At 47.4% G+C, this 14,497-nt stretch overlaps 1 protein-coding gene across 9 annotated transcripts in view; it reads left to right on the top strand.

Moving 5' to 3' along the window:
• The window catches only part of TSG101 (tumor susceptibility gene 101), a 90,590-nt gene that overhangs the window by 16,374 nt on the left and 59,719 nt on the right, over nt 1–14,497 (top strand). For all 9 annotated transcript variants that reach the window (XM_068393928.1, XM_068393930.1, XM_068393927.1 and 6 more), the window contains one exon: nt 9,162–9,246. In XM_068393928.1, coding sequence (XP_068250029.1) covers nt 9,162–9,246 — 85 coding nt within the window. The remainder of the gene's footprint in view (nt 1–9,161; nt 9,247–14,497) is intronic.

The raw sequence follows: 14,497 nt of genomic DNA, 5'->3' as shown, positions 1-14,497 counted from the left end.
CCTCAATCACTTGTGGCCTTTGCTTAGTTACCGCCGTAACTCCCGTTGCAACATTCGCCTTCTTAATCATTTCTTTATGCTTTAAAAACGTAGAAATGGTCGACTTCGCCATTCCGTATTCTACCGCTAAATCGGACACTCGTACACCATTCTCATATTTCGCTATAATTTCCTTCTTCAACTCGATCGTTGTTCGCACTGTTTTCCTCTTCTCCTTCCCCTTAACACTCATTACTTTCTTGGGACTCATTATGAAAGCTAAAAAAGCAATTAAAAGCACTGAAAATCACTAAATCACAACGAATGCTGATCGCGCGTTGTCTGAGTGACGCTCTCGAGAGAACTGATGCTTCCCGAACAAGCGAGAGTGGCCGAGATGGCGCGATCATCACAAAGCCCATGCGGTCGTCACGTGTTCGGCTGGTCGAGTACCGAATTTTTGGTCGAGCACCGCAGCAAAAATTTCTCGAAAATTTTGGTCGAACTCCGAATTGTTCGAGTATAGAGTCGTTCGACTACCGAGGTATCACTGTATAGCTAAAAAAAATACAAATGACTTGAAAAATTTGTGATATTGCAGTAACATAAGATGTAACCTACTGTATATTGGTTTGTTGATAAGCAATTTGTTGATTATTATATATTGTTGCTTTTTTCATACTTGTCTCATCAAGTTACTGACGTAGAAGCAAAGATTTTTTTAAATATTTAACTTAGCCGGTGAATATATATAGCTGCAACTCTGTTGCTCGACAGACAAAAAAAACAGTAAAAACTCGCCAGCGATCGCTATACAGGTTGCGGGTGTGCCCATCAGCGCCAACTGTCGGCCAGATACCATACTCGATGTAAACAAAGACTCAATTTCTTCTCTGTCGACGTGTCAACAAGACGTACTTTACTCGCTGTTGAAAGCTGGAGTTTTTCCCATCATATTTGGTGAAGTACTTTAATTTGGTTTTGAGCTTTCGCAGTGCAGGGTTTTTCTTCAAATAAATCCTTGAACTCTTTTTTGTATCGGATTCATTGTTGATGACTTAGATCGTTTTTTGGAATTTTCCCTTGACCAATTCAAAATGGCTGACCTTTCACAAGTTCCCAAGTTCAGAAAATGCAATGCTAGGGACTGTTCTGGGCGTCTTCCAAAGGCTTCTCTCGACCCTCACACTGTTTGTTCCAATTGTCGGAGTAAAACCTGTCAATTGGAAGATCGGTGTGAGGAATGCGTGGGCCTTTCGGAATTCGATTTTATCGAATTTGAGAAGTATACACGCAGACTAGGGAGAGATAGGGTAAGGAGAAGTTCTTCTAGGTCGGTAGATTTTTCCTCTCCTCATGCCCCTCAACCTATTCCTTCCCCTGTAGTGGTTGTTCCTAACCCCCCTCCTAGCACTCAGGAACCATCGATGGCTGACATGATGCGTGCTATCCATGCCTTGGGGGAGAGAGTTGAGTCCCTTGCAAGCCAAAGTGCCGCGGGAAGTGATAAACTGCCTAGTGTTTCTCAAAGTGTTGTGAACAGTGTTGCGCTTGAGGGTTCGTCTGTTCGTGCCTGTCGTCCTCCTAGTCCGGGACCTCTTGCAAGCTCCCAAGCCCAGGGGAGAAGCAATGTCGTACGACGCATGGGTTCGAGAGGCCTTGATCAGCGAACAGACGTTCCCTCCATGGTATCAGGCGTATCTCCCCAAGATCGCCCCTACCTACGTAAGACGAGAGAGCCCGTTTTTACCTCGTCGTCCGAAGGTGTTTCTCGTAAGAAACCTTGGACCAAGGTCTCACGACCTTTAAAACGTAAGTCCGTCCCTTCAGGACAAGTCCAACGTCCCGGTTGTAGCCACTGGGTCAGTTCGGACTCGTTGCCGTCATCTGATGACTGCTCGCCGCCTAAGAGAGGCAAAGCGGTACCGCCTCAGTCGCTCACCCCGTCTGTTGCCGCACCTGCTACCGTAGACCCTAAATGGGTGTTGCTGCAGGACATGCAGTCCAAGCTTGCGTCCTTGATGGAGGACTTTAATGCGGAGAAGGTTGCTGCTGAACCTTCTGGCCAACAACCATCCAAGCGGTCTGTTGTGCGTCCTGTTGACGCTGATGTAACTTTCTCGCGTCTACCAGTTGGGGTGGTACCTCCACTGATGCGACCCAGTGTGGGTTGCCAGCCGCACGTTGACGTTAGGCGACGCACGGAGGTGGTTGTTGACGTTCAGGACGTTCAGCAACCATCAGAGGTGACTTGTTTTGACGCGGTGCGTCAACCTCCGCAACCCGGTATGGTGTTGACTGCACAACCCAGACGGTCTAAACAGTCTCGGGTGGCCGCTGTGCGTCCTCGCGCACCCATGGTTGTTGACAGTTCACAGACTGTGCAGCAGTTCCATGACGCTGCGTCCGGCTCCGTCACGCATGCACCAGTGTGACCAAACTCAGCGAACCAAACGTTGCCCACTCCGTTGCCGTTTCCTCATCAGTTTTCGGATGAGGAACTATCAGATGAGGACGTTGCTGAACCACAAGACGATCAACCTTCAGAACTTGACGAGCCTAAGGCAACTCAACCATCATTGGACTTTAGAAAAGTCATGGCTGTATTTAAGGAGTTGTTCCCTGACCACTTTGTTTCTGTGGCTCCTCGTTCGCCCCCGTCAGAGTTTGTATTAGGCGTGCCTGCTACCGCACCTGCCTTTACTAAACTCGTTCTCTCTCGCTCATCCAAGAGAGCGTTGCGGCTGTTGGGAGACTGGTTAGAGTCTAAGAAGTGTTTAGGGAAGACAGCATTTGCCTTTCCCCCATCTAAACTCTCGTCCAGATCGAGCGTCTGGTATGCCACGGGAGAGGTTCTCGGCTTGGGAGTTCCTGCCTCTGCCCAGGGCGACTTCTCAAGTCTTGTAGACTCTCCCCGCCGCCTTGCCATGAGACGCTCGAAGATTTGTTGGTCACCATCGGACCTGGACCACCTTCTTAAAGGGATATTTAGGGCTTTCGAAGTCTTTAACTTCCTAGACTGGTGCTTAGGAGCCCTGAGCAGGAAAATCTCTTCTGCAGATAAGGATGTTTCCTTGCTCATTATGTCCTGCATGGACAAGGCCGTCCGTGATGGGTCCAACGAGCTAGCCGCCTCATTCACGTCCGGAGTCCTGAAGAAGCGAGAGTCTCTCTGTTCTTTCCTGTCTGCTGGAGTGACGCCATGCCAAAGATCTGAGCTACTCTTTGCTCCCCTTTCCAAGTGCCTGTTTCCTGAAGTCTTGGTAAAGGAAATTGCCTTATCTTTAGTTCAGAAGGGCACCCACGATCTAGTTGCGTCCTCGGCTCGCAAAGCTCCCCCTTTGCCTACATTGTCTGCTAGACCGAGGATAGACACTCCAGCGTCTCGCTTTATTCCGCCCTTTCGTGGCAGAGCCTCCAGCAGAGGAGGTGCTCGTGCCGAAGGGAAGCGAGGGAAGAGGAAAGGATCCAAGTCCTCTAAGGGCAGAGTCTGACTGCCCGCAACTTCAGACAGCAGTAGGAGCCAGACTCAAGAACTTCTGGCAAGCCTGGGAGAAGAGGGGCGCAGATCAACAATCTGTCAAGTTACTCAGAGAGGGGTACAAAATCCCTTTTGTACGCAAACCCCCTCTAGCGACGTCCCCCATCGATCTCTCTCCCAGGTACAGAGAGGAAGAAAAGAGACAAGCCCTGAAACTGGAAGTGTCTCTTTTGCTAGAGAAGGGAGCGGTGGTCAAAGTCTCGGACCTTCGATCACCGGGATTTTACAACCGTCTCTTCCTAGTTTCAAAGAAGACAGGAGGTTGGAGACCGGTGCTAGACGTCAGTGCTCTGAATGTCTTTGTCACAAAGACGAAGTTCTCCATGGAGACCTCAAAGTCAGTCTTAGCAGCGGTCAGAAAGGAAGACTGGATGGTCTCGCTAGACCTAAGGGACGCCTACTTCCACATCCCCATTCACTCAGACTCCCAACCTTTTCTGAGATTCGTCTTCGAAGATGTGGTTTACCAGTTTCGGGCCCTGTGCTTTGGCCTAAGCACAGCTCCTCTCGTATTTACGAGGCTGATGAGGAATGTGGCCAAATTCTTCCACTTATCGGACATCCGAGCCTCCCTTTATTTGGACGACTGGCTTCTCAGAGCCTCTTCCAGTCGTCGCTGTCTGAAGGATCTCAAGTGGACTCTAGATCTGACCAAGGAATTGGGACTCCTAGTCAATTTGGAAAAGTCGCAGCTGGTCCCATCCCAAACTATTCTGTATTTAGGGATGGAGATTCACAGTCAAGCTTTTCGGGCTTTTCCGTCGGCCCCCAGAATAGATCAAGCCCTGCTATCCATCCAGAAGATGCTGAAGAAAGAACGCTGCTCAGTCAGGCTGTGGATGAGTCTGGTAGGGACGCTGTCATCCCTGGAGCAATTTGTATCACTAGGAAGACTACACCTCCGTCCTCTTCAATTCCATCTGGCTTTTCACTGGAAAAAGGACAAGACGCTAGAGGCGGTCTCGATCCCGATTTCCGGAAAGATAAAGTCTTGTCTGACTTGGTGGAAGGACAATATCAACCTAAGAGAGGGTCTTCCCCTGGCTGTTCAGATACCCAACCACGTTCTCTTCTCGGACGCATCGGACTTGGGCTGGGGCACGACGCTGGACAGTCGGGAATGCTCAGGTCTGTGGAACTCGAGTCAGAAGAGCATGCATATCAACTGCAAGGAGCTGTTGGCAGTTCATCTGGCCTTGAAAAGCTTCGAGTATCTCCTTCGAGGCAAAGTGGTGGAAGTAAACTCGGACAACACCACGGCCTTGGCGTACATCTCCAAACAAGGAGGTACCCACTCACTGACGTTGTACGAGATCGCAAGGGACCTGCTCATCTGGTCAAAAGGTCGAGACATCTCCCTAGTAACGAGGTTCATCCAGGGCGACTTGAACGTCATAGCAGATTGTCTCAGTCGGAAAGGGCAAGTAATTCCAACCGAGTGGACCCTCCACAAGGATGTGTGCAAGAGACTTTGGGCCACTTGGGGTCAACCAACCATAGATCTCTTTGCAACCTCGCTGACGAAGAGGCTTCCAATCTATTGCTCCCCAGTCCCGGACCCAGCAGCAATACATATAGATGCCTTCCTCCTAGATTGGTCACATCTGGATCTCTACGCATTCCCACCGTTCAAGATTGTCAACAAGGTACTGCAGAAGTTCGCCTCTCACGAAGGGACAAGGTTGACGTTAGTTGCTCCCCTCTGGCCCGCGAGAGAATGGTTCACCGAGGTACTTTGATGGTTAGTGGACGTGCCCAGAAGTCTTCCTCTAAGAGTAGACCTTCTACGTCAGCCACACGTAAAGAAGGTACACCAAAGCCTCCACGCTCTTCGTCTGACTGCCTTCAGACTATCGAAAGACTCTCGAGAGCTAGAGGCTTTTCGAAGGAGGCAGCCAGTGCGATTGCTAGAGCAAGGAGAGCGTCTACCATTAGAGTCTACCAATCGAAGTGGGAAGTCTTCCGAGACTGGTGTAAGTCAGTTTCTGTATCCTCGACCAGTACCTCTGTAGCCCAAATAGCTGATTTTCTCTTATACCTGAGAAAAGGACGATCCCTTTCAGCTCCCACTATCAAGGGCTACAGAAGCATGTTGGCATTGGTCTTCCGGCATAGAGGCTTAGATCTTTCCAACAATAAAGATCTGCAAGACCTCCTTAAGTCTTTTGAGACCACTAAGGAGCGTCGTTTGGCTACTAATGGGTGGAATTTAGACGTGGTACTAAGATTCCTCATGTCAGACAGGTTTGAGCCTTTACAGTCAGCCTCCCTGAAAGATCTCACTCTTAAGACTCTTTTCCTGGTATGCTTAGCCTCGGCTAAGAGAGTCAGTGAGATTCATGCCTTCAGCAAGAACATCGGATTTTCGTCGGAAAAAGCTACTTGTTCGCTGCAACTTGGTTTTCTAGCCAAAAATGAGCTACCTTCTCGGCCTTGGCCTAAATCTTTCGATATTCCCAGCTTATCGGAGATCGTAGGCAATGAACTAGAAAGAGTCTTATGCCCTGTTAGAGCTCTTAAGTTCTATTTAGATCGTACTAAACCTTTACGAGGCCAATCTGAAGCTTTATGGTGTTCAGTTAAGAAACCATCCTTGCCTATGTCAAAGAATGCCTTGTCATACTTTATCAGATTGTTAATACGAGAAGCTTATTCACATCTGAGTGAGGAAGACCGAGCTTTGCTTAAGGTGAAGACGCACGAAGTTAGAGCTGTAGCAACTTCCGTGGCCTTTAACCCGAGAACTGCTACAAGCCTCTTGAGCGGCTGTATGGGAGACTGCTATAAGCCTCTTCAGAGCGCAATTTTCTATCTCTTCTTGCAAATTCCCTTGTGAACTTATTCGACATTTATTATTTTTCTTATGATAAAATAATATTTCTGGTAGAAATTTTAATGTTTATAACTTTATTTTACCTATATTATTATGTATAATGTAAAACCTTTCCATATATGGACTTTAACTTTTTTGCAAGGGAAAAAGGCGAATTGTTATTATTTTCAGTTAAAATTGGTTTTATATTAACATATTAGAAACATAAATGATGAAAAAAAAAAAACATAACATTATACATACACATACACACCAACGATATCACATCGTAATATATTGTGTAGGGAGGTAAATAAAACCTGTGGCAACTCTCAAAGCCTACGTCAGGACGGCGGTTGCCTGGTTTTATATTAACGACAACAATACCGAATGTTTTAGTTTTGAATATCCCCGAGTGTTTGTTTACAAAGTATAATTTTATTATAAGTAAGTGGAGGGCTGTTTACAAGGAGTATGAGTTACTATTATAATGTAATGTAATGTGTCTTCATGTCCAACCGACTGCTTTCGTCACTGGCATACCCAAAATAAATATTGACAGAGAGAGAGAGAGAGAGAGAGAGAGAGAGAGAGAGAGAGAGAGAGAGAGAGAGAGAGAGAGAGAGAGAGAGAGAGAGAGATAATCTTTTTAAGAATTTTTTTATGTAGCCTGTTTTCATTATGTATATCCACAATAGGAATTTTCTATATCTTTTGTATATACCGTAAATACTGTATATTTTAATATGCGGTGATGCTTTTGATATACGCATTACTATATACAAATGCTTAAAAATGTCATAAAAACCTATTTTAATTAGTCTGAACACATAGGCTAGGTCATGAGTTTATTAGTTACTATGTTTATCTATTCAAGATTCCAATAATAGTTATTATGTTTTCAATATGATATAATCATTGCTCTCTTTAAGTACTTTAAATATTATGACATTTTAGGTTACAAATAATATATATATATATATATATATATATATATATATATATATATATATATATATATATATATATATATATATATATATATATTGTAAAACACTATGATATTGCATTACTTTTAATCAATTTGTTTCTTCAAATATTTTGATTTATCAAAATTTTAAGTAAAAATATATATTCTCTCTAAATACGATATATTATTTTGAACAGATTTAAAATAATTGCAATGGTAACAATAGTCACTTTATGAATAGATAAAGGAAAAAAAGAAGCAAATAAAGTGTTTGTAAATAGTAAATGTGACTACATCAACTAAAATTATCATTATTATTTCAGGATTATATAAAATTCTATATCATAGGATTTGAAAATATAAAGTATTTTTTTTATCACGACACTTTTCAATATATAGTAAAGGGTATTTGTTAAAAATAGCCTAAAACCTTCATTACATAATACGGAATGAAGTAAATAAAACTCGCTAACCTCTACCGGGCGCAAACAGTCCCGTGATACCGTGGGTGATACCCATCATACTACCCATCCCCCCCCCACCCATGAAAGACAATCCAGACTCACCCATTGGCCATCACGCAAGATTCCACGTCGCGCTTGAAAATTAACTTTGATGGTTTATAACAAATTAACAAACAAGATGTAGGATAAAATATTTGGATGATACATGCACGAAGTTATTACAAAAACATTGGTATAGTTATGGGTTAGATTCTGAAACATTGTATTTTTGTCAAGATAGCCGCACCACGGGACTGTAGTAAAATGACATTGCCGCATTTCTCGGGTTAAGCAAAATAGATCTCTGCAAAGTATAATGGACGCAACCTATTGGAGAAGCAAGTCAGTGTTCGCGTCATTTTACTTGAAAGATGTCCAGTCTTTACGAGAACTGCTACACACTGGGACCATTCGTAGCAGCGAGTGCAGTAGTGGGTGAGGGCTCAACCACTACAATTCCCTAATTCCATATCCTTTTAATCTGTCTCTTGAAATGTTTTTAATGTTGTTTTTTATGGGTTGTCCGGAAGGCTAAGAAGCCTTTCGCATCCTGGTTGATTTGGCGGGTGGTCAAAGTCATTTCTTGAGAGCGTCCAGATTAGGGGTTTGATGAGGTCCTGTTGTATGGGTTGCAGCCCTTGATACTTCAGCTCCTAGGGGTCTGTCAGCATCCTAAGAGGATCGCGAGGCTCCGTAAGGAAGACGTACTTACAAGGCAGAGTAATCGTCTAAGTCGACTTCCTTACCAGGTACCTATTTATTTTGTTTTTGTTATATTGATAACTTCTAAAATGAAATAAAAACTCTTAGCTTATATGATGTAAACATATTTAACTGGTCTCTACCCACCACCCTGGGTGTGAATCAGCTATATATATTCACCGGCTAAGTTAAATATTTAAAAATGATATTTTAATTATAAAATAAATTTTTGAATATACTTACCCGGTGAATATATAAATTAAACGACCCTCCCTTCCTCCCCAATAGAGACGCAGTGGGATGAGAAGAAATTGAGTCTTTGTTTACATCGAGTATGGTATCTGGCCGACAGTTGGCGCTGATGGGCACACCCGCAACCTGTATAGCGATCGCTGGCGAGTTTTTACTGTTTTTTTTGTCTGTCGAGCAACAGAGTTGCAGCTATATATATTCACCGGGTAAGTATATTCAAAAATTTATTTTATAATTAAAATATCATTTTTACTGTAATAGGAGGGGCTTTTTTTTTTAAATGATTAGCTAAGCGTATGTTTATACAGTAGTTTTGTAGCTTTTTCATTTCTCTTTCCAAGTAAATTTTTTTATTTCATGATTACTGTGTTCATTAGTAATATCTCAATTTTTGCTCAACAGTACCAAAATGTGGAAAAAACAAAACGGGATGTCATGACAGCATTGCACAACTACCGAGGCCTCTCGCCGAAGCTCGACAAATTTGGTAAGAATACCAGAGTTTTGTCTAAAATTGTTATAGTAAATATGCAGTTGGTGTTAAATCTTAAATAAACGTATATATCGTAGAATATGTGATCGGTGATTAAACAAAAGAGAAAAAGAGGAATTGTTCCGTAACCGAAATACAAACCACGCTATTTACACAGGGTTTACCTTTTAGCGCAGCTGAAATGGGCGAGCCATTAGAATTTAACGAGGGTGTATTACCCCGCGCTAGTTAAACTAGCGCGGGGGGTAGGGGAGTGGTAGCTAGCTACCCCTCCCCTCCCTCACACACAGATGAATGCTCACTTTCACTTTTGGCTCGGACTGTGACAGACGTCTCTGTCTTGGTCCTCTCTTGGCAGCCATTGTTTGTTTTGTCTTTACGTAATCGCTTACTTTTCATTTACTCAATATATATGTAAACATGTTTTCATGTTTGTATACATATTTGAGTATAGAAATCAGTAAGTTTCCTTTTCAGATTTGTGTGTGTAGTGTACTTATCTACGTGGTGTCCTCGGCAGTTAGGCCGCCACGGTGTTGGGTGGCGATCGAGTTTGACTTATGTCTCTCTCTCTCTCTCTCTCTCTCTCTCTCTCTCTCTCTCTCTCTCTCTCTCTCTCTCTCTCTTGAGGTCGTTCACCCTTTTACTACGTGTTACTACGCCCTTGTAGCTTCCTTTCCGTATGGGGGGGGGGTTGCTACGCCGTACGTTTGTCTCAATTAGTTTATGAATCTAATTGTATTTGTTGATTTTTCAGCTTTGTAGAACGATTCCTTCGGGGTTTTCGTTCTTTCTTTAGTGTTCATTCATATTTAAATTACATAATTACATAGTTACATAATTATAATTGTTATAATTCTGTTTTGGTTACAGCTCTCCTTCCGTGAGTGTAAGTGGTTGTGAGGGCACGTGCCTGTTGTGTAATTCTTTTCCTTTCCCTCGGGATTCCTCTTCGGAGCCTTCCCGGGGGAATGAATGTGTACTAATGTTTTTTGTTTTATTTTTTTACAGTTACCGATCTAGTTCGTTTCTGTAATATGGCAACGGTGTGAGCTGTTGCTGCCTCCCCCCCTTGTGTTTTCGTCAGGGGCGTGTCTCCTTCTACTGGAAGTACTCCCGTGACGACGGACAGCTCTCCAGTTCATTTTAGAACTCTCAGGAGGCTTGCCTTCTTGGGCAGGTAACTTTCCTTCTGAGGGAAGTTTTTCCTGTCCAGGCTTGAGTTTTTCCCCTTATGGAGGGTTCTCCTCTTGCCTTTTTTTCGTGCGACTATGCTCTTGGTGCTGAGCGGTCGCACCTGCAGTTTCGCTCAAGGGGCTGGGGAACTGCAGGAGCTCCTCTTCGGAGGATTGCTCCTTTTAGGTCACTGCTGACCAGTCTCTTCTACGAAGTGTTTCTCTTTCGTTCGCGAGAGAGTACACTCATAGAGACTCCTCTTCGGAGAATTCTTCTGTTGCTGTTGCTGTTGGCCTCCCTTGCCGTAAGGCCCACCGTCCGCCTCGTCGTAAGGGCCTCTCTTCTCCCTATAAGGGTGCTAGAGGTGCCTTTTTGAATCTCCGTTTGCAGCCTACTCTCCTTTTCTTGATCTTCCGCCTTGGTGCAGATGGACAGCAGTCTGATCTCGTCTTCCGACGGGCAACGGTCTTCCCGACGGACAGCGGTCTTCCCGACGGACAGCGGTCTTCCGACGGACATCAGTCTCCCGGCGGACAACGATCCCTTCGGGGCAAAGGGTTGCCTCCCACGGGGGTTCTTCCCTTGCGTGTCAGGGTTTCCCTGCACGCCCTTCTGCTACCCTGCGGATGCTGCTCGCCATCGCGCGACCCTCAACTGCGGATGCTGCTCGCCATTGCGCGATCGCCCACCTGCAGAGGCTGCTTGCCATCGCGCTACCGCCCACCTGCGCATGCTGATCGCCATCGCGCGACCCTGGCATGCTGATCACCATCGCGCGACCCTGCGCATACTGATCACCATCGCGCGACCCTGCGCATGCTGATCACCATCGCGCGATCGCCCTCCTGCACATGCTGCTCGCGATCGCTCACCTTCGCATACTGCTCGCCAACGCACAATCGCTCACCTGCGCATGCTGTTCGACCATCGCGTCGGCATAACACAACGCGCCATCGCCAACCTGTGCGTTAGCACTCACCAGCTCACCACCGATCGCTTGTTGATCCATATCGCCAGCGGTCTTCCTCGCCATCGCGCTAACGCTTGCGTTCGCCGCCTCGGACTCGCGCTCATCCACCTGCCCACCCTCACGACCGCTCGCCCGCGCGACCGCTCGCCCGCGCGACCGCTCGCCCGCGTGACCGCTTGCCCGCGCAACCGTTCGCCCGCTCGCCTGCGCGACCGCTTGCCTGTGCGCCCGCGCGACCATTCGCTGTGCGCCCACACGCCCACGTGCCTGCACGTCTACGCTCATGCGGGTCCGCGCCCATGCTCTCCAATGTTCGCCCACGCGCGAACCAACGGTTTTCCATCGCGCGGACAGATGGTGTTCCGTCGTGCGAACCTACAGTGTTTCTTCGCACAAACGTCAGCTTATTTCTTGCAGTATCCATTGCTCGTCTATGGGTTGTCGCTCGCCGACCACCAGCTCTCGCCCTTCCTACCACGCTCGCCCTCCTTCTGCGCTCCTTCGCTCACCTTCGTTTGCGTTACTGCGCATGGGCGCTTCCACGTTCGCCCACGCGAAAATCTTTGAATTACCGTCGCGCGAGCTCCAGGACGATTGCGACAACGATTCCCAATGGGGTTTTTGCAGCATGGCCAGCCTGGCGAGTTGTTCTGGAGCGTATTTCCAGAACACGGCCTCACCCCGTAAACGCAGAGCATGGCACTTGCAAGAATAGGAGAAACTTAAGGGAGATCTGAGCAACACTCCTCTTTCCTGAACCTGGGTTAGCCCTTCCCCGTCATTCCCTGGAAGGATTTTTGGCGGGGGGGGCTTTCCGTTCGAGATTTCTCCATCGGACAAGGGGTGACTGCTTACCCCTCCCTCTGGGAGCTTACCAGGTTCTTTCCCTCCTCGGTCACGGCCCGAGGTTTGGTTCAAGGAAGCTACAGGAAGATCATGGGTACTTTCTTCCTCTCGAGCTCGGGCACCTTGGCCTTTCGTCGTTAAGTATCTGACTTGCGGACAAGCTCGATGTTGTACCATCTGGACGCGCTGACTGAGGGCTTCCTTCGGGTGTCTCATCTGTGGAGGTCGACGGCCTCAGACACCCTTCCATCCTTGAGAAGAGTTTGTTTGTGCCCAAGGACAGAGACTAAGACAGCGGCTGTGCGGAGGAAATCGACTTCCGTTTTCACTCCTCCAAGGCGCTTTCTTCCAGACTCTGCAGGGTTCCAGCGCCCTTTTCTTTCAACCACGTCGGCCTAAGTTATCGGCTACGACAACTGGGTGTCCAATTGCAGTTTCCTCCTGTCAGGAACAGATGGCACGGGAGACTCCCTCGGGGGTGGCATAGTCCTAAAAGGAGTTCACGATCTCTAGGATTGCAGGTTTTTCGCTGGGAGGATGCTTAAGGTTACTCATCTGAATGACAGCTTCCCGATGCCCATTCCCGCACAATCTCTGTGATCAGCCAAGGATATCGCGCCTGCCGTCTCTGTCAGCGAATTCAGTGTCTCTGAACCTCTATGCCATAGCGTCAGCAGAGTTGCCCGGTTGAGCAGAATGATCCATACCTTAGGCGAAGGTCTTCCTTAGGATCATCGACGGCTTCACCCCCGGCCTCCTCAGTCGATCCTTTCTTGTAAGGAAGGATCTGAGAGGGGATGTCCGTAGTCGACCTCTCAGCCCTGATCAAGTTTGTCGAACAAACTTCGGCCAGCGTAGACCAGCAGAATCGATCAGACTGGTAACGAGGCGACAGGACTCCTTAAACCCTGGATCGGAAGGACGGGTACTTTCAGTTTCCATTCCATCCATCTTCCAGGGTGCTCGTCGAATTCAGCCTAGACTGCAAGTATTCCTGCTTATGATGCAGTGTGGCTATCCCGCCGTGGCATAGCAGGTTTGTTTCCCCAGAGAACTCTCCCTGCCTTCCTCTTGGCCGCTCAGGTGCAGGCTTCCGCCTCCTCTGCTGTTGGAGGGCTGGTCAACTCCGGTAGGCTCGGGTTCGACCTTCTTCAGCGCCGGGACGAGCTTCCGGATGCTTACCATGAGTGTGGGCTCATGGTGTTTTGCTTGGAGCCTTCTCTTCCTCTGCCTCAACATCTGGAGTATCTGGCCATGATATTGAGTCAACGGCCTTACCACGTTGGAAACCCCACTTCTCGTCCGTCCAGCGAAGTTAAGCAACGTCGGTACTTGGATGGGTGACCACCTGGGGACGCCAGATTCTGTTACCACATCCTCCGAGCCTTCCTTTCGGTTGACTGTGGCAAGACTGAGGAGAGTCGCAGTACCTGTTCTCAATCAAGCAGAGCTTTTGGCCCTACCTTGGAACGTTTTCTAGTTCTCCTTTCCTCATTGACCCGTCTATAGTCCGAACGGTCGCCTCAGGATAAGTTCCATGTGGGGCGATCCAAGTTCCGGTGGCTTCAGGCAATGTTTAACCGGACTTCCTGGCCCCTATGGGACCAGCGGAACTATTAGACCTGCAATGGGTGTTGACCTAGGGAGCCTCTTGATGGTAGTGGATATTCTCGTCCTTTCCCCACATTCTTGATGCTGTTCTCGGACTCGTCAAAGGAAAGGGGGGGGCATGTTCCGGTCCAGGCCTATGGTCAAGACCTGAAGGATACCTCTCCATCATTCAGGCAGGCTTAGGGGCCTTAGTCTGGCCCCTCTACAGATCCTACATCTCCTGCCGAGTCGCCCCGTGCGCGTCGACTTCATGATTCTGGCGTATTCTAACCGGCAGGGGACGCATTTTCACACCTTCACATCTTGCAGTAGAGATACCGAGAGGATTGAGATTCTCTCAATACCACCATCGGCTCTCTCATTCCAGGCAGGGGAATGTTCTCTCAGGCTATCCGAGCAGAGCCTCGTAGAGAGAGTGTACCTGGGGGTCTTTGACCTTGGGTAACCAGCAAGTACTGGTCTGGGGGACCTGATCGCGACAGCTTGGAACCTCAAGCTTCCGCTATTCTTCCCCCCAGTCTCAGACCCCGAGACTCTGGCAAGATGCATTCCGGTGATGGTGGGACAACTTCGACGCCTGCGTCTTCCCTCCTTTTTGCCTGTGGACAATGGGTCTCAACAAGACCAGGTTGTCTGTCAACC

This window comes from Palaemon carinicauda, chromosome 19, assembly GCF_036898095.1.
Source record: "Palaemon carinicauda isolate YSFRI2023 chromosome 19, ASM3689809v2, whole genome shotgun sequence".
Lineage (NCBI taxonomy): Eukaryota > Metazoa > Arthropoda > Malacostraca > Decapoda > Palaemonidae > Palaemon > Palaemon carinicauda.
The sequence above is the reverse complement of the archived record's forward strand: the minus strand, read 5'-3'. Positions and strand labels throughout refer to the sequence as shown.